We start from the raw sequence: 18761 nt of genomic DNA, 5'->3' as shown, positions 1-18761 counted from the left end.
GAGCGGGGCTCGGGGCTCGCGTGGGGCAGCCGGCCCGGGGGCAGCCCGCGTCCTCCTCCCTGAGCCCCGGCTGTGGTCACCGTCATCCCGAATGGATGGGCTGGCTGCGTGGAGCCCTTCTGCCTGCAGCCACCTCAAGGCCTGCCCTGTAAGGGGGGGTTGCCTTTGGTTCATCACGCTGCCAGCTGTTTCACCTTATTTCCCCTTATCTCTTTAGCTACCTGGATTTCAGCCAACATCCACCGCTGCACCCCGCCTTCAACGGAGCCCACGTTACCAGCCCGCAGGATTCCCATGCAGAGCAAATGTTTGTGGGTTGCAAAAATGCCACTCCTGGGGCACATGCAGCTTCTTCCCCGAGCCGGTGTCCCCTTCCCACAGCCACACACTGTGGGGTGCAGTGAACACCGTGCAGTATGTAGGGTCCCTGCACCATCTGCTGGGCATGGCGCAGTAATGAGAGCTGGGTCTGGGTACCGGCAGGGCTGCAGAGGGCTCCTAGGGCAGAGTTTTGAGGAATGTCTTCCCAGCCTGCAGTGGGGTGCTCTAAATCAGCCTGTGAGATGGAAAGAGCAGAAATCCCCCCAAAACAGAGAAGGGATGCAAGCCCCAGAGCAGCTCTCAGGTAGGCCAAGGGCGGCTCCATCGCTCCTGGGCCTCCCCCATCCAGTCTCCCATAATGCCATCAGCAGGAGCGATGCATTTCTCTGCACACAGGTAGGCCAGGATGATCAGTGTGTGGAGATGCACTGGGGACAAACCAAAACCCACTGTTTGGATAGGAGATTGCAAAGGTCCTGGTGCTGTCATTTGGATTCTGCTTGGTGGTTTTCAGCAGGGATGTATCGTTGTATGAAATGCCCCCAGAGGGCTGTGTGTCAGCCCTGGCCATCCACAGTACTGCTCGTTGAAAAAAGCAACTGAAAATGCTGAAAAGGGTAAAAAAAAGTAAAGAAAGAAATCCCACCTTTTCTGGTGCCAGCACAGCCTGGGCTGCAGGAAGGCAACCCCATGTGGGCAGCACCATTTACCCCAGATCTCCACACTGCCCACCCCTGCCATAGCTGTTACCCTCAGGGGGACATGGGCTGCCCTGTGAGCCAGGACCCAAAGCCTCCCAGTACGTCGAACATCCTTAGAGCGTTTAACCACCTTGTGGTCTTCACCAGGAAGGCCCGTATGAAAATAATGCAAGAAGAAATAAGACTGTTTATTAAAATAAAATCTCTCTGTCCCGATTCACACCCTGCTTTGTGCAGGCTCCATTCACAGCAGCACTTCAGAGTCCTCCAGGCAGCCATCAGCACAGGGCAGCTGAGCTGCAAGCGAGCTGCCAGCAGGCAAGGTGCTGGCCTCGGTCCATGCCGAGCCCTCGTGGGGCAGCAGTGGGACGTAAGCCTCCTCCGTGGGGCTGCCCTCACTCTCAAGGACGTACCTCGAGCCCCCATCGTGGATATCCACTGCCACCAGCGCTGCCTTCGTGTGGGAGCAGCAGGGCTCAGCAATGTCCCCGGTGTCCAAGTCAGAGTCCGCTTGGGGGAAGCCCGAATCCTGGGTGGAGTCGGGGCTCTCCTCTGGCAGGCTGGTGTTGACGTAGATGATGTCCCCGGACCCCTTCAGGGCAGGAAGGCTTTCCAAAAGCTTCTCCAGATGAACTTTCAGCTGCGAGAACGTCGGTCGGTCAGCAGGTTCAGCCCTCCAGCAGGAGGACATGATATCGTACCTGGAAATGAGGAGAGGAAATGCAGCTGTCGTGGAGGATTGGAGGATGTTGCTGAGTGTTGGGCTTCGAGATGTACGTGGTCTGATTCCCTGCTTGGAAACTGGGTGAGTCCCGAGTCACTTTGCATTAAAACAAAGCAAAACCCACTCCCCACTTTAGCTGTTTTGTTGAAAAAGGAGCGCAGCACCCCTAGGCAAGACCTTTAGGGCAAAACAGTCTTAAAAATGAAATAACAACAAAAACTTTGACTCCTTCACCACAAACTGCAGAGGGCACTGCTGCCACCTCTGCAGGACCCAGCAAGGTGACCTCTGGCACTTCTCACCCACCCCATGCCACCTGCTGCAGACAGCCCATCATCAGCCTTTGGTGTGAACCCCACAACACACTGCCTTCTTTGGGGATATTTTTGGAGATTTCTGTGTGACACCTTGCCTGGAGTTAAGAAGATGCTCTTTCATCCCTGGGTCATACTCTGCTATGGGATCTGACTCGTATTAAAACTCAGGAGATTAACAGAACATTAAAGATTTTGAGCTTTTTTTTTTTTTTTTATGAGACATGCTCACTTAAAATTTGACCCATACCACTATTCTGGCCAGTTGTCTTCTCAGAGCTAACCTGTGTGTGTGTTCCTGTGAGCTCCCTGCCTGTCAAACCCTACAAGGAAAAAAGGTTCTGTCTTTGACATTTTTATTTGAATTCAGTGTCTGGGGACAGTTGGAGCGGGGACATGGGAGGTTTTTTTGCAGCGTGGGCATAGTGGTGTAATACTCACAGTTCATCTAAGCAGTTCTCAGGCTTTTTGAGCCGCTGCCCGTGGAATAGATACTCATAAATCTCGTGGTTCTGCACCCCTGGGTACGGAGTCATCCCTCTGGTGGCTATCTCCCACATGGTAACGCCAAATGCCCACTGTGATAACAAAGGGAAAGCGTGCTGCAAGGACATTTCCAGGAGGAATGAATGAGTCTTTTCATGGGGAAAGGTCACTTCCTAGCATCCACTGGGCTCTCGCACAATGCTAATAGTTGTATTTTCAGTCCTGCCTTCCCCAAAATTGGAAATGATAAGAAATGCCATACGACAGGCAAGCAGCCCACTCAATAAACTTATTCCAGGATGCTGGGCAGGCAACAAAAGGTCAGCACGGCCTGTTACTGACTGGCTTTTGCACTTGCAAGGTACAAGAACAACCTCTACAAAGAGCCACAGCTGCGGAGGATTCGACTCAGGGATCACCTTCTTGCTCTTGGCTCCTGCTTCCTGGCTGCCCAGCCATGTGTACCTACCACATCACTCTTGGTGGTGTAGACACGGTCAGCCAGGGACTCTATCGCAATCCACTTCACTGGCATTTTTGCTATTCGGCCCTGACGATAGTAATCGCCGCTGTAGATCTTCTTGGACAACCCAAAGTCTGCCACGCACACCGTCATGTCATCCCGTAACCTACAGGTACAAACAGGGTCAGAGAGCCTTGGGGAGGCAAAGTCTGCTTTCCTGACAGATGCGTAATGACTGGTGATCACGCCTTCATCAGGCTGGCCCTTGAAACACTGTGTACGACTGACTCTTCTTTCTACAGCTCAAGAAATGATAAGAAAGAAAAGTTTGACGTGCCAAATGCTGGACTCTAGTTCTGAGATTGGTCTCCTTGCTACATCTCTCCAGGAGACTCCAAGGGAGGTTCTACTTAAAGAAACCCACTCTGTATGCTCATTCCTAGCACTATAAAGCCATGGGACTTCCACTACTTTTCACCTTGCCAGGCCAACACAGAAGGAAAGCAAACTCACATGCAGTTCCGAGCCGCCAAATCCCTGTGGAGAAACTGCCGACTGCTCAGGTACTCCATGCCCAGGGCAATATCCACCATGAACTTCACCAGAGTCTGCAGGGGCACAAACTGAGGAGGGAGGATGTGGGTCAGAGGATCTGAGTGCTTTGGGAGGCACGTTTGGTCTGACCAGACCCTGCCCAGGCCAGCTGCCTAACATTCTGATAGTCTCAGAGAACACAGGGAGCACACAGCAGTGGCCACCAAGGGTGACAGCCTCAGACCACGAGATTTATTGAATCAGAAACCTGCAGAAGCTGCAGATGCTGGGACAGCTGTTTCAGAAACAAAACCAAGCGCTGTCTGCCAGGCTGTAATGCAGGCCAGAACAGCCCATCCTGGCAAACCAGACATCTCATGCATACCCTTTGCACCTCTGCTTCCTCCTTTCACAACTTCTGAATGCAGCCTGCAACTAGATATTGTTTCCTTGTGGCTGTTCCCACTGGCTGCCTTAACATCACATATTACGTGCTAGAAAGTAGCTCTGTAGAAAAGGACCGTGGGTCGTGGTGTGGAGCAAGCTGACCATGACTCAGGAAGGCACGAATCCCACAGGCTTGTGTGGAGCCAGATCCCACTGCCAGCACCCAACAAAGCAGGGGGCAGGGCTACAACCAAGTCCTCCTGCAGTTCCCCAAAACCAAAGGCAGGTTTTGCCCGGTGTCCCTAAAAGAGGTACAATGCTCTTTGCAGGCACAGGACCCTTTGCTACCTGCCTTCGTTACCTGGGGGGCCATCTCCAGCCGGGAGCGAAGCAGGAAGCTGTGCAGGTCACCGTATTTCATGAAGGGGAGAACCACCATGGGCTTGGGGATCTGCTGAGAGCTCAGCTCGATGCACACGCCTGGAACACACAGACACAGCTCACACGTAGGACTTGAGTATGGTCCCACTCCCAGCCCAACCTGGGGACCCCGTACCTAGGAGCTTGATGACGTTGGGGTGGTCAAAGTCCTTCATGCACGCTGCTTCACTGAGGAACTCTTCTATCTCTCTATGGGAAAAGTTATCCACTGGGAAGCAAAGAAAAAAAGCAGGAAATTTAAGATCTTGAGAGCTTTAACACTTTAATCACTGCTGCCACATCCCTTTACAGCAGAGTTCTTGTGTGGGCAAAGGGTAAGGGACCACCAATATGACAGAGACAATCACACCAGAGGTTTGCACCAGCATTGGGTTATGCAGCATATGGAAGCAGGAAACAGTCTCACCCCACTCATGCAGTAAGCAATGGGTCAGGGTGGACAGAGGCCACAGCACAAAGAAAGATTAGATATGAGCATCCCCAAAAAGCCTGGGGTCTCTAATCTGTCCAGAGACAAGTCCTGCCATTTCCCAGTTCCTCAAGACAAAACTGGCTGTAAGAGGAGTGCCCTTCCTAGCAGGGCTTTGGTCACCTTTTGAAAAGGGCACAAGACAACCCACACACCTTTCCCCATATCCACCACGCTTTCTCTTCTACTGCTCAGCACCTGCTCAGCAGATCTCCTGCCACAGCTGTGTCTCTCTGGCTAGGACCAGGAGCAGTGGCAGAGACCAGCATCCCTACAGAACAGTTCCAGGATATAGAGAGAGTCCCAGAGAGGGGTTTCAGGAGCACCAGTACCTGCTGTGCCAAACAGCAGCAGGTTGTGCAAGGCCAGGTTACTTACATTTCATGGTCTTGACAGCCACCTTCTGTGGGGTGCCTTCTGGCTGGCTGAGACGCCCCTCCATCACTGACCCGAACTCCCCTGCGCCATGGGAAAGAAGCAACCACTTTACCCACACCTCTACACGCTGCCTGTTGAGACATCACTGTCTTCTCAAAGATCTGTAATGCTCTAAGACAGAGACCTTGTCTCCAAAAGGCAGAAGGGGATGCTTGTGTCCTCGTGGCAGGACAAAGACATGAATTTAGGGGTCCAAATTCCCAGCCTGACGCTCTGCCATCCAGGGGCCAGGCGATGATGTGAACATCAGCAGCAGTCCCTGCCCCATCAGTCCAGCCACGTACCCACCCCCAGCCCCTGCAGCACCATCACTCACCCTCTCCCAGGACTTTCCCCAAGCTGAGGGCATTTCTGTCAATGACGACATCCTGCAGCTTCTGCTGGAGCTCGCTGCTGACGCCCAGGCTACCCACTGCAAGAGAGGGGAAGAGGAGTTCAGACTCAGAAGACTTCAGTTGCAGGCCTACCATTTACAGCGTCAGGGTGTGGCATGGTACAGAGAGAGCTGACTGAGGGGCAAGGTTTCATAGTTTTGTAGCAGCTGAGCTTCCCTTAATGCCCATGGGCCATCCAGCTGGAGACAGAGCCTTAGAATTTCACAGGCAACCAGGTGAGGAAACCCAGCTTGGCAGACATGTGAAGAACTGGAAGAATCGGGCCCATGGTTTGCCATGTTGCTATCCTGTCACCTGCTCGCAGAGGGATGAAAAGAACACTCACATGTCAGTTCGATGGCTCTCCGGCAGTAGGACTTCTTGGCTGTGTAGTTTACCACCAGCTCTGAATCATTTCTGCTGAAGGCATTCCTGGTGGGATAGAAGGTGTATGAGGCCACTTCAGCTGTTTTCCCTCTGCTCAGAGAACCACAGCTGCAGGCACGGGTGACCACAGAGCAACCCATGAGATCAGCAGCAAAGGAGGAAATGCACATTTGCTCTGATCCTTTTCATTTCCCTCTCTCTGGATCATTGCCATTGCCTACAACGTCCGATCAAAACATCTACTTGATAAACAAGGCTGATCTACAAAGGAGTGAGTCACAGAGGTATTCTGGGGAGGAAATGGGATACTCATTTCCTAGTCTCACAGCTATCTGGGCTGGTAGCAATACTACCCACTTCCTACAGTGACCTCCTCTGCACCATGTGCAGCTTGAGCCTATCAGTGCTCCACATTAGCACGTAGCTCCTTTAGTCACCACAATCCTTTAGCCAAAAAGCAGTCATGGGAGGTGTACACCACAGCCCCAAAACAATGGTGGGCATGCTGCTGGGAGATGCTGTGCTGCCCCTGTGGAGCAGGGCCATGCAGAGGCCCAGCTCAGGGAAACAAAAACTGCAAGGACACGGAGATGCCCATAATGTTACATCAGTTAGAGATTCTTACAGACAACCATTCTTCAGAGTGGGATTAAGGTGATGCCATGCGAGACCAAAGCAGACGTCATTCACTGCCAGCTCAATAAACTCCCTTACTGAAGTGATGCATTTCCAAAGGAGTGGATTATATCATTTTTCCATTTGGCAGTGGGCATCCAATGATACCGCTTGTAAGAAAAGCTGGTAACGCCACAATTATTTAGCACAAATAATAGGACAGGGCAGTTAAATGCCACTCAGAAAGTCACGAGGGTGAGTGAGCAGTGCTGGCTTACTGTAGTAGATAACAGTCCTTTGTCCATGCTACTAAAAACGTCACTAAGTGTGGTCCAGAGGTCTCTGCCCTGCCAACACTGATGCTGCACTCAGCAGCAGGTTTGGTCCACGAGGCAGGAGGGGTTTCTCCAGGCCACAGGACACAGGATATCATACATCTTTGTTCTCTCTCCACTGTGTCAAAATGCCAAGGTCACCTCCCATACTGAGTTGCCCGAGTTTACTTCCCTTTAAAAATAGGAATAATTAAGTAAAAGGTGCACTGCTGAGCTAAGAAAGGAAGGGGAAGTACTGTTGCTGTGGTAAAATCACACTTAGTTCCCCTGTGCCTCTCACTGGCATAAAAATGGGAAATGACAATGCTGAAAGAGGCAGAAGCCTTCTCCCTGGATCCAGAGCAGGCAAAGCTCCCCTGCCTGTCCTTGCCCCCATGCCTGCCACCTGCCCAGCCCAGAGCACCACCATCAGCTGCTCTCCCTTTGGCTTACCCATACTTTGTTTCCATGCATCTTTTCTGGATGACCACAGACAAGCAGAGGATCAGCCCGACAGCAACCGTACCACAGATGAAGCCCAGTGCTACTATAAAGGAGTCCGTGTTCCCAGATGCTGGTGTTGAAGAGGGAGCTGAGGTTATTAACCCTAAAGAAACATCATGTTAGCAGAGCCGGTGAAAGACAGTCAGCCCATGGAGAGCAGAGGAGGATATCCCAGTGGCTTAGAAACCAATCCCTATTCAGTCTGGTGAAGAGGAGGCTCAGGGAGACCTCATGGCTCTCTGCAGCGACCCGAAAGGAGGCTGTGTGAGGTCGGCCTCTGCTCCCAGGGAAGGGCCATAGGATGAGAGGGGATGGCATCACGTTGGGCCAGGGGAGGTTCGGGTTGGCTGTTAGGAACAATTCCTTCTCCCAAAGAGCAGTGAGGCAGTGGCACAGCTGCCCAGGGACTGGTGAGGTCACCTGGAGGTGTTCAAGAACTATAGGGTTGTGGCACTGTAGGTCAATGGGCACAGTGGGGGTGGCTTGGTGGATGGCCTAGATGATCTTAGACGTCTTTTCCAACCCTAATGACTCTATGAATTTCCTGGTGCTGCATTCACATAGCCAGGCCAATGGGGACAGCATCTGGCACTGACAAAATGTGATGGTAGCAGGGAACTCTGACCAGATCTGTGCAAACCACCAGTCAAGGAAAGCATACACTGTGTGCTTCCACAGCATCCCCCACCCACAGAGACAGGAATCTCCTTACCACTGGCAGGAACAAAGACCTCCACCGGGCTGCTGAAGGGCCCCACGCCTCCCTTGGTGACAGCAGCCACACGCACTGAGCAGGTGGCATTGGTGGCCACCACGGGCAGGATGGCCACGGTGGCATTATGCTGGGCTTCCGAGGAGACGTTCTGCTGGAGACGAGAGGAGAAGACAGGCATGGGATGGGGCTGACAGCAACAGTGAAAGCCAGAGGTTTGCTGAATTCATTATACCATTGCTTGGCTTTGCTTCTGGAAGCACAGAGGAAATACAGCAGGAGCAGCAAGCTATTTATGGAGAATAATAGCCCTGAGAGGAGCGGACGGGATCTGAAAAGGAGCCGAGCCTTGTTTCCTGTTTCAGTCTCATGCCTCTATTGCTCTTTGCTTATCAACTGAAGCAGCAGGACAGAGCCAGAAAAGAGGCAAGAAAGCCATCCTGCAAGGGAGGAGGAAAGGCTCTGCACGCACCAGGGTCTGAAACACCTTTCTCCTCTCACTTCTACAGCCATCAGCCCCATTCCACGCCCATAAAGGTGTTCTAAACATCAGCCTGCACTCCTCCAGTGTGAGTAACACTACCCTGCCTGAGGCTGTGCTCCTGATTGCCAGGAGCTGGCACAAGGGCCACAGCAATGCTGCAGCTCTGTCCCACACAGCGTGGGGATGTGACGCACCCAGGGACAGCACGGGCTCTGTTCTGTGCCTGGCAGGTGGCCATGGCCCCGCGGTGCCACCCGAGCTCTGTGAGCCTTGTGCCAGGCAGTCCCACGAGCCCCTGAGCCACCACCACTCCCTCGCATGGCACTGCCCCATGGCTTTCTATTGCAGTGCTCTCAGCTTCATCCTTCCAGTGCCTGGCCACAGAGAGTAAGTCTTAGGGCAGACATCTTCTGGTTTTATGTCAAGCTAGTCATATTTCCAGCTTTAAAAGTGTATTTTCTTGCCTGGTGACTTTAGAGATGTCAGTGTGTTTCATGGCAAAGTTCTTTTTTCCTTGATAAAAACACAAGTGATCTTTTCTTGCAAATTCTCTGTTGTTTCCTGATCTTCTTGTGACTCAGCCAAGCAGCTGAAAAAGTGCCTGCTGCTGCTCCTCGCTGGCTGCCAGCTGCAAAGCAACTGCCCTGTGATGTGCAAAACATCTGGCAGGCTGCTGGGAGAGGCAGAGCCTGGCTCTGTGCTGCTGCTCAACTTCACATGGCCAAGCGAAAATGGCAGCAGGGTGGGCAAGGAGGAAATCAGAACTGATTTCTGCTCACAAAAAGGCCACCAAAATTGATGTGAAACACAGACAAGCACCAGGCAGAGCTCCACAGGCACTAGCAGAAGGCACTGCCCTGAGGAACATCTCTTTTCCAACCACTTTGCTTTCATGGCATCCGTCAGTGGAAATGCACACGAGGTCATTTTCCCACCGCCAGCCTAAAACTGCACTGGGATCCTTTAACATCTCCCACAGCCCTGCTGTGTCACTTGAGGACAGAGCCGAACAGATAGCAAACGGCTCGTGGAGAGTATGAGAACATTTTCAAAGCAGACAGCCTTTCTGTCAGGACAGAATTGCCAAATTTAATGATTTTTATGAGTCTTGTGGTAGCTGAGGAATTCCTTCGCGTCTCAGCTCCTGCAGCCCTGGGTCAAGCAAGAATCGCTGGTTTAAAAATAAAACCAGAACTTTTTTTGAAGTTTTAAAAATTGTTTTTTTAAGCTGATTGTGGAGAAAAAGAGGCCTGCAGGTGGCCCTGCTGACACAGAAATCCACTATCCCACCGCACTTCTGGTGCCAGGACGTTCAAACTGATTGTTATTTGGGGGGAAGTCTGATGTGAGAAGGGCAGGATTCTTCGCAGCACTTGTGCTCTGTGGGGCCATTAGCACAGGAAGGAGAAAAGAAGCTGGGGATATCTAGCATTTAATATCCAACCTCTCCAGAGCCAAAATTCAGAGGCTTTATGTCTGAAAAACAAAAGCTTTTTCACTTATTTTTGGCAAATGGCAACAACCACATTGCTCCTGTGCTTTGGTCTGTCTGTCCGTCAGTTCCAGCAGACAGACTGCAAGCAGCTCACGAGGGCGCCCAGCTCCACAGCCAGCCCAAGGATGTTCTGTGAGGGACGTGGCACAGCCAACTGCCATCCCCATGCCTCTGAATTCTGCAACAGCCCTTAGGATAACAAGTGCTGGCCCCTGCCCTTGGCTCGCTGCCTCTGGGCATCTTCACAGGCATTTCTGCCTTTCAGAAAGCCCATGAGCTGATAAAACAAAGCAGCAGTGAGCACCTTTTGATCTGCAAAGCCAAGGTTGTCTGGTAGATAACTGCCCAGCAGAGCTTCCTACCTCCCATCTGAACTCACTCCTCACTAGTGGGGTTTTTAGCCTTCTGAAAGCCAGCATGAACAAGAACAGTAATGGACCAGGGTCCTGAGCAGAAATTTCACTGCCGAAGCATTTAACTTGGGAATTTTATTTAAAAAAATAATAATAAGTTTCCCAGAGCTTAAGGGCACAGCCTGTTTTTACTTACTGCTTAAGAGACGACAAATGTGTCAGCATTTTTTTTCCATGCTAGTCACAAGACCATAATATTGTTTCCTTGACTTCATTCAGCCTGGATCTATACATGCTCTTTTTCAGACGCATAAAAGGAGAACAGAAAATGCAGCATCTTACAAAAAAGAGCATGAGTCACTTTTTCCACACAGAGTTTAGGTCGTCAGTGCCTCTCTGTGCTTTTGGCCTGGGACAGAGGAAGACCAAACCACAGCGCAGAGGGGATGGCTGGATACATCCATGCAATTATCCAAAGGCTCCCTGGCCACAAGCAGAACTTGGATGGAATCCCATCCTCCATCTCTCACGCTGTTTTGCCCAGTACCTAAGATGTCCCAAAGCCTGGAGGAGGCAAGCAAGGCTGTGCCAAATGACTTTATATGCTGTGGACAGGTCCCCTGCCCTAACATGCTCCTAGAGCACAAAAACTCAGTGCCACGGGTTGTCTATGCTTAAACTCTCCCCCAGTCCCCTGGTGACTTACCAGCCCCTTGGAGTCCATCCACGTGTGCCAGATGTGATATCCCTGCAGCTCCCCGTGTGTCCTCTCAAGAGGTGGCTTCACCCATCGGATTTCCAGGAAGGAGCTGGATTCGTTGAGTGACACTGTGACATTCAGCGGCTGGGTAGTTGGAGCTGCAGAAGTCAAAGAGAAATAAGGTGAGGGGAGGCAGGTGCACGTGTGCATCCCTGAGGGACGTGGCAGGTGGGCTGAAAATGAGCTGTAGCTCAAGCAGACAGCATCCACTATTTCCAATTGCCTTTAATATTTCCAGCAGGTGATCACATGTGGGTACATTTCCCTTCTCCAATTGAAAGTCAAGATATCCCAACCCCAAACAACCATCTCTCTGAAGCAGCAACTCATCCAGGCAGTCCTGCACAGAGCACAGCAGTGCGCAGGGAAACCCTTCTCAGCACTAGCAACTCATTTCCTACCTCCTTCCGTGGTACTGGCTGTTATCCAGGGGCTAAATGCCGACCAACCGACTTCATTCTTGCAAGAAACACTAATGTTATAATCTGCCATGGGCCACAGCTGCTGGATGTGATACATGTGGGGAGGCACCGACGTGTTAAAGAGCAGAAATGAGACATTGCTTCGTGGAACGGCTTCCTTGACCTTAATGGAAAAATCAGTCCAGAAACAGGGATTAGTCAGCAACAACCTGCAGGCTGAGAGGCACAGCAGGATTTTACATCTGTAAACAGGATCCAGAGCCCTGCCTCCCCTTCTGTCCTCCATCAAAACAACACCAGGGCCTCGTTCTTGGATGCCGCCTCATCCCTCCCAAGCAGAAAGCTGACACCAGGCCATTCTCAGAACCCAGTGCTGGGTCTCAAATGCATGTGGAGAAGAAAGAGATGCAGCTTGACATGGCAGATACGTGTGAAAATGTGGAAAACAAAGGGAGGCACGGATGATTTGCTATTTCTTGCAACTGGAAGCAAAAGGAGCACCCTATTAAATTACCAGGCAGTGAGTCTCAAACAAACAAAATGAAGCTTGTTTTCATTCAGCACATCATTATTCACAGAACTTATCAGACTTTGCGGGAGACAAGAGTGTACACAGCCCCAGGGGAGCATCAGTCAAATCGATGGGGAACCAGGCAGCCAAGGACGTTAAGGATGAAGGTCTAGATGCAGTCTGTGCCTTGGGAAAGCTCTAGAGGCTCTCTCCCCATCAGGGAGCTCACTGTATTAGCACAGTCTTCCCTCTCGTGAACCCTCCAGAAGGACCAATCACAGTCCTCATTACACTCCATCATTACCCAGAGAAGGCTGCCCAGAGAGCTGTGGGTGCCCCAGCCTTGGAGGTGCCCAAGGCCAGCTTGGATGACACCCTGGGCAGCCTGAGCTGGTGGGGGGGCAGCCAGCCCATGGCAGGGGGTCGGGACTGAGTGGCCTTTTGGGTCCCTTTCAACCCAATTCTATGATTCTATGATCATTTAACAGAATGGATGAATTCAATGCATTAGAAACAAATCATGATTTTTGCACAAAGATAAGCTGTATTTCCAGTTTATTAGGACTGAAGAAACTCCCTAAAGGGCTGGAATGACTGCTCACACTGGGGAAAAGCATCTCATCATATTCCAGGACCTGTTTCCACTGCAGCTGGTGATGCTGACTGGCTTATCCAACCCCAGATGCAGGGCTGGGACACTGAGCTTCTGCTCTGATCAGGCGTGAGAGCCACTTGCTAGCTCAGCATCACCTCTTCTGTTTTGCTTTCCATGCATGTCAGCAAAGTTCTCAGAACACAACAAGACCCACAAGAGCAGCCTCACTAGGTGGTGGGCAAAAGAGGGAAGAACGAGAATGAGAGACATTGGCATGAGCAACGTGGATTACTCAGAAGACAACCCATACTTTTTTCTGGAAAGAGTCTATCAGACTAAGGTGTTCATTTTAAAAACATGTTTTTACAAACTTTAACAGCTTGAACTCGTCAGATATGATAAGAACAGCTCCTGCTTTAAGCACCAGCATGCTCAAAAACGATCTATGGGGTTGATGGGCCATGCTACCCAAGCAAGAGGATTATCAAAGAAGACAGGAGAAAAAAGGCTTAGTCACGGCTGTGTTTTTGCCAGAAATCATGTCTTGTTTTCCAATTTGAAAAGGCTATTTCCTACTGACAGACCATGAACATGAAGTCATAGGAAATTCCTTGGCTCTCCACCCCACTTCCTGAGCTCCAGTCGGAATGCGGTGGTGGACACGGCTCTAATATTAGCTCAGGTACCTTTCCCCTCAGTAACTCCTTTCACTTTTACCTGCCTTCCAACATCCTCTGTCTCCTGAGAGGTCAGAGGACACATCACATAGAAATAGGTTGGGAGGAAAAGGGAGGAAACAGTCTGTCCTCTGGCTCCTCACTCCACACAGCCTTTCGCTCAGCCATGGGCGCAAACACAGCGCTGGTCGTGGGAGCTGTCTGAGGGTTATGGGAGGGCACTGGAGCAAGCTGGGAGCTGGAGCTCTGCTGTCACCGCTGCCACTCAGGCTTCTGAGCATTTTCACTTCCCACCAGCGAGAGTTCACACGATCTACTTAAAGCCACGTAATTTTTAATGCTCTGAGATAGGACCTTCGGTGTAAGAGCCGAAGGAGGATTGCTCTGACATGAAGGTTAATGAGTACAGAGGGTTCGTAAATGCGGAAGTTTTGGGTGCCACAATATGCTGAGTTGACACTGCGTAGGATTTCTCCTGGTAGTGGCTGCTCCTCATCCCAGAACAGACTATGTACTGCCTGAACCAGGGTACAGATTAACCATTGCAAAAAATGCATCCAGAAGAGAGCAAGCAATGGGTTTGGACAGTGAGACTCTGCAATGACAAGGATGGGCAGCAGGCAGAAGCTATTTGCAGGGCTTCATGAATCCATGAAGATGGCTTCACTAGCTTGTCCAGGAGACTGACAACCCTCAGCTCCTCCCCAGTACTCACAAGGTGTCAGGAGTGGAGAGCTGAGAGAAGCCTCCATCTCCAAACTCCAGTGGAAAGGCCACATCTGGGAAGTGTTTGATCAGAAGGTAAAAGTGGGGACAAGCACGTGCTAGTAGCAATTCAGGATGTAGGAAACCTCCCAAAGAGCATCTTTCTGGGCATCTCTCTACGAAGAGACCTGACAACCTGACCGTCTCGACTGAGAGATCTAAACCTCAATTTAGAGGTTGCTGTTTCCCTCCCATGTTGCCTATTCTACGTATTTCAAGTGAAATGAGATGACCTTCTCCCCTCATGACTCACTACTTGAGGACCAGCATTTGCATCCTGTTTCCTCTGCCTACCCAAACAGCTGTCTGGGTGGTGGCACCCAGCACAGCCCTTTTCCCATTCAACTTCTCTGCAGGAAGCCTTTCAGTGAACTTTCTCCTGGCAGCAGGCAGAGCAAAGCCACGCTCTGTGAGCAGACCACACCAGGCCCAGCACATCTCCTTTTGAAGCCTCTTGTCCACCATAGTGGTGCTCCAGCTGCCTAGATTACCAGCACCTAGGGACTCTACTCCTCAGGTTTGACTTCTTGACTTTGCGCTTCCCCTTTCAAAACTACTGGGAAAGTCCAGCTCAATTTGCCCAAACAAATAGCTTGGTCAAGTCCACGTGGTTCATGCCAAAGAACTTTGATTTTCCCCTGCCTTTGAGGATCCAGGTTGTAGAGGCAGGGGCCACACACTTACCTTCACACTGCAGCTGTTCAAAGCAGAGAACGCATCGAAGCCTGGCACCCAGGAGATCACAATGCTGTGGGCCATTCTCTTCAGGACATGCACAGTTTTTGGTGCAGATGGTATTCCTGGAAGGCAAAGCCAAGCACGGTCAGCTCTTGTGCAGAAGACCTATGGGAAGCTCTGCCTAGCTCAGGGCAGGCAGTGGGGCTGTACTGGTAGGAGCACAGCAGCCCACACGCCTAGTACCAGCTCAGTAGGTTTATGCCTTAGCACAGACGTGGCCTGGCTGGCTTCCCCTGTGCAGCTCCTGGGGCTCAGTTCAACTGTGCAAGAAGCCCAGGAACTGTCCTGGTTAGAGCTGCAGCAGTATCCTGTATCGGTGCATTGTAGATATTTTAGACCACTGGCAGGGAAGTAGAAAATCTCTGTTTTGATAGTGCTCTATATCTATGAGCTGAAACAATGCTTAGAGGCAATGACATATTTTGGGGAACACCTTCCTTGCATTACCGGCGTGGTTCCCATTAGGAATGTCAAGAATTAACACCATTTCCTATGGAAAACTGTGAGTGCTGCCCTGGTTGTGAAGGAAGGAAAAGAATGATACAACCCTTCCGAAACCTACTCCGGGTCTGACAGTTCTGCTTTCAAATGTGCTTTTGGTGTTTCCTCCCACGGCTGCAACACTGGGGCTACGCTTGCTTCAAATGACCAAACAGCACTGGGTGATTGTGCTACTACCTGCAACCTGCTTGATTTTAAATATCATTTTCAAACAGGGAAAAACAAATGTGCAAGTCCTAAAGACACCACCATCAGCTAGTGTAGAACGAGTGCTGGCAAATGTGGAGGTTCAGGCAGCTCCTGATGGACAGATGTACTCAACAGGTAAAGGTAACACCATGGTCCCACTTACCTTTCACGTTGACCTGCCCAGGGTTGGAAGCAGTCAGCCCTTTGCTGTTGTGAGCCTCACAACTGAACAGTGCTGTTTCATTGAGACCTGCAGGGGAAAAACCAAGGACCTGTTTGCTGCACCTGTGTAAAATGCCCAAATCATACCAACTTTCCACCTGTTGCTCACAAAAAAAAAAAGAATCGTGGCTTCCTTTGCTTTAATGTCGCTTTATTTTTTCCAGCAACAAAAAACCTCTTCTTTTCCACCACTTTTTGTCCCTCTGGCTGGCAGCTGGCTGACCGAGGGTGACCCGTGCAGACCTTCTCACCACCTTCCACATCATGAGCATGTGCAGGCAGCCAGCACTAGTGCACAGAACAGGACTGTGTGTTTCTACGGCATTGTTGCACAACCTCTTGAGTAAGCACTTGTTTTGTGTTCAAAAAGGGAAAGACAGAAAGCAGAAGAGCCCACCACCATGGCTTGAATCAGATGACTACTTTCCAAAGACTGCTCAAATCTCCCAGCTGATAATGAAGAAAGACTTCTTTCGGGGTCTGCTGGAAATACCCAAATGCAGAGTGATGCTGGTTTCCTCTGGGTGTTAGCATGGCCTGTGCAAGTTGACCAGCAAGCAACAGCACTCAGAACTTTCGTCTCATGCAAAGGACGTTTGCAAAGGATGCCTGCCTGAGACAGGTGCTGAGCTGTCCCTGCTGTCCACATGGTGGCACAGGTGCCTGGGAGCACATTGCTTGCTGCCTTCCCTGAGTGGTTGAAGCTGTGTGCAGCGTTCCCAGCATTTTTAATTTAGCTCAGCAGACTGCAGAGATCTGCACGAAAGCGCACCGAAAGTCATCTGCCTTTGCAGCTCATCCACCTGGATGTGCAGCGGTTGGCTGGGAGGCTGGCTGCAAAGAAGGAGGGTGTGACCATCCCTGGATGGAAATGAGGACAGGGAACGATGTATCAGCCTGTTTATTGTATCAACACATCCCATTGCTTTTTGGGTACTGTCCAAGCCTTGCTTTTACAGACTTTTCCTCTCCAGTAGAAGGAAAACAGCCTCCTGGAGATGTACAAGTAGAATGAACCTAACTAACCCAAGCCTACGGATGAATAGAGGACATTTGGACACCAAATCTAGCAGCATCAGCACACAGTGCTGTACCTAAAGCCTGTTACTTGGAAGCTTAAAACCGTCCTTACTGGGAATGATTTTAATGAAATGCCTCTCTGATTTTAGTGAAATGCCTGTCAGCTACTGCAACACGAAGGACTCGCTGCAATGTCCTGGCCTTACCAAGTGGCACCTGTGGCAGTGTGACAGGGCTTCTGGACCCAGAGAGAACTGTCCAAAAAAAATCTCTACCTAACTTGGGCCAACCGGATTCATTCCAAGAGGAATGAGTCACTTCTTCCGGCTTTCACTGCCTTTTAAAGTCTGCCTTTGGATGCCAAGACAAGTCAGTTACAGCTTGGCTGTTAATTACCTAGTGGCCTCCTTTGCGTGAGCAAATCAAGAAATCCTTCCTCTCTTTTGCCTCTACAGCATAACCACGCTGGGTTTTGTATCACAGAGGACTTTTCTCCCTATGCTTCACCAGGTTGGCAGGGAGATGTTTAGCAGGGGCAATTTCCAGGTTCTCCAGAGACGTTAAGAGGGGATCAGCCCACAAGAGCAGCAGCATGCTGGAGGCCAACAGCAACAAGGTTACCTACAGCAGCAGGACTACTCTCGGCAGCACACCCCGCATGCACAGCAGGGCTCAAATCTAAATTCAGGGTTGTAAGTCCTTAAGAGCTAAGCCTTGTGGGCAGCCAAGATACCCAGCACTCATAGAAATGCTCATGTCTGCTTCTCCTGGAATAGGTTCCCTCTGGGCTCACCTGGCACAGTCAGCACTGATGGGGAGATGTAGGGCTTCATGTTGAGTTGGACATTGTTACGGAACCAGTAGATTTCCACAGGCTCTGGCGGGCCCACAGCTTGGCACGTGAGGTTGAAGGGGCTGTTCTTGGTGACATTCAGCTTCTCAGGCTGTTGAATGAAGTGTGGGAGCCCTGCACATGTGCAAAGGAGAGAAACAAAAGATTCAGAGAGCTCAGCAGCACTGCTCCAACAACAACCCCACACTGTTTCACTCGGGCTTGGCTTTGCCAACCAGTCCCTTCCATCCAGGCCTCCCTGGATGTTTGTGGCAGACATGACAGCATGTCAGGCACCTCTGGCCTTGTTTGTCTCCAGCTCACCTTCCAGCTGTACCAAGATGGGATCAGATGCAATCTCAATGCCAGAGATGTTGAGTTTGCAGACATAGGAGCCGTTATCCGAGCGCTGAGCAGCCCGGATGCTACAAGAGAGAAGGGTGAGGTTGTGAGGGCTGTGATGGCGAGAGTTGCCCTGCACACAGAACACAGATAGGTGGGAGGTGGGTTGAAATCAGCATCAGTAAGCCCAGAGCCCACGGCTAACAGATGCTGTGTGTGCAAAGCCTGCCTTTGAGGGTTAGGGAGCTTACTCCTGTTGGCTGCAGGGCAGCCGTCCCTCCCCAGGGGCCATGCTGGGGACATCCCTCCTGCAGAAGGACAGCACGGGTTACCTGAATGTGGAGGTCATGGCTACCTCCTCCTCATCAGGGATCTCAAAGTGGCTGGTGGCGATGCGGTCCAGAGTGTGCAGCTCCCTGCCATCCTTCCACAGGGAAATGCCGGGGGAGTACGGCCGGAACAGCAGCTGAGGTACTTTGATGGAGCAGTTAAATGTGACGTCCTTGAGCTCATTTATCACAACGTGTCCCACCGTGGGGTTAAATTTCAGCTGTCCCAGGGAGGTGGCGGAAGGCTTTGAGCCCTGGGGAGGCCAGTGGCCACTGGCGAGGCCTCGTTTGTGGCGGTGATGCCTTGCCCACAGAGGCCTTGCCAGCGGGGCTCCTGCAGAG

General features: G+C 51.2%; 1 protein-coding gene across 1 annotated transcript; it reads right to left on the bottom strand.

Annotated features, from left to right (window-relative positions):
* Positions 1–1189: 1189 nt before the first annotated feature.
* MERTK (MER proto-oncogene, tyrosine kinase) lies at positions 1190–18559 on the bottom strand. Its single transcript, XM_010706333.3, has 18 exons — positions 18423–18559; positions 18073–18173; positions 17710–17883; positions 15838–15924; positions 14931–15046; positions 11678–11861; positions 11223–11374; positions 8185–8335; positions 7422–7575; positions 5999–6084; positions 5595–5690; positions 5219–5299; positions 4487–4579; positions 4292–4410; positions 3523–3632; positions 3016–3175; positions 2502–2638; positions 1190–1723 (listed from the first exon to the last, which is right to left on the bottom strand). The coding sequence occupies exons 1-18, from the start codon at positions 18437–18439 to the stop codon at positions 1267–1269; spliced, it is 2475 nt and encodes an 824-aa protein (XP_010704635.1). The 5' UTR covers positions 18440–18559; the 3' UTR covers positions 1190–1266.
* Positions 18560–18761: the final 202 nt, after the last annotated feature.

Source organism: Meleagris gallopavo, chromosome 2 (genome assembly GCF_000146605.3).
Source record: "Meleagris gallopavo isolate NT-WF06-2002-E0010 breed Aviagen turkey brand Nicholas breeding stock chromosome 2, Turkey_5.1, whole genome shotgun sequence".
Taxonomy (NCBI): Eukaryota; Metazoa; Chordata; class Aves; order Galliformes; family Phasianidae; genus Meleagris; species Meleagris gallopavo.
The sequence above is the reverse complement of the archived record's forward strand: the minus strand, read 5'-3'. Positions and strand labels throughout refer to the sequence as shown.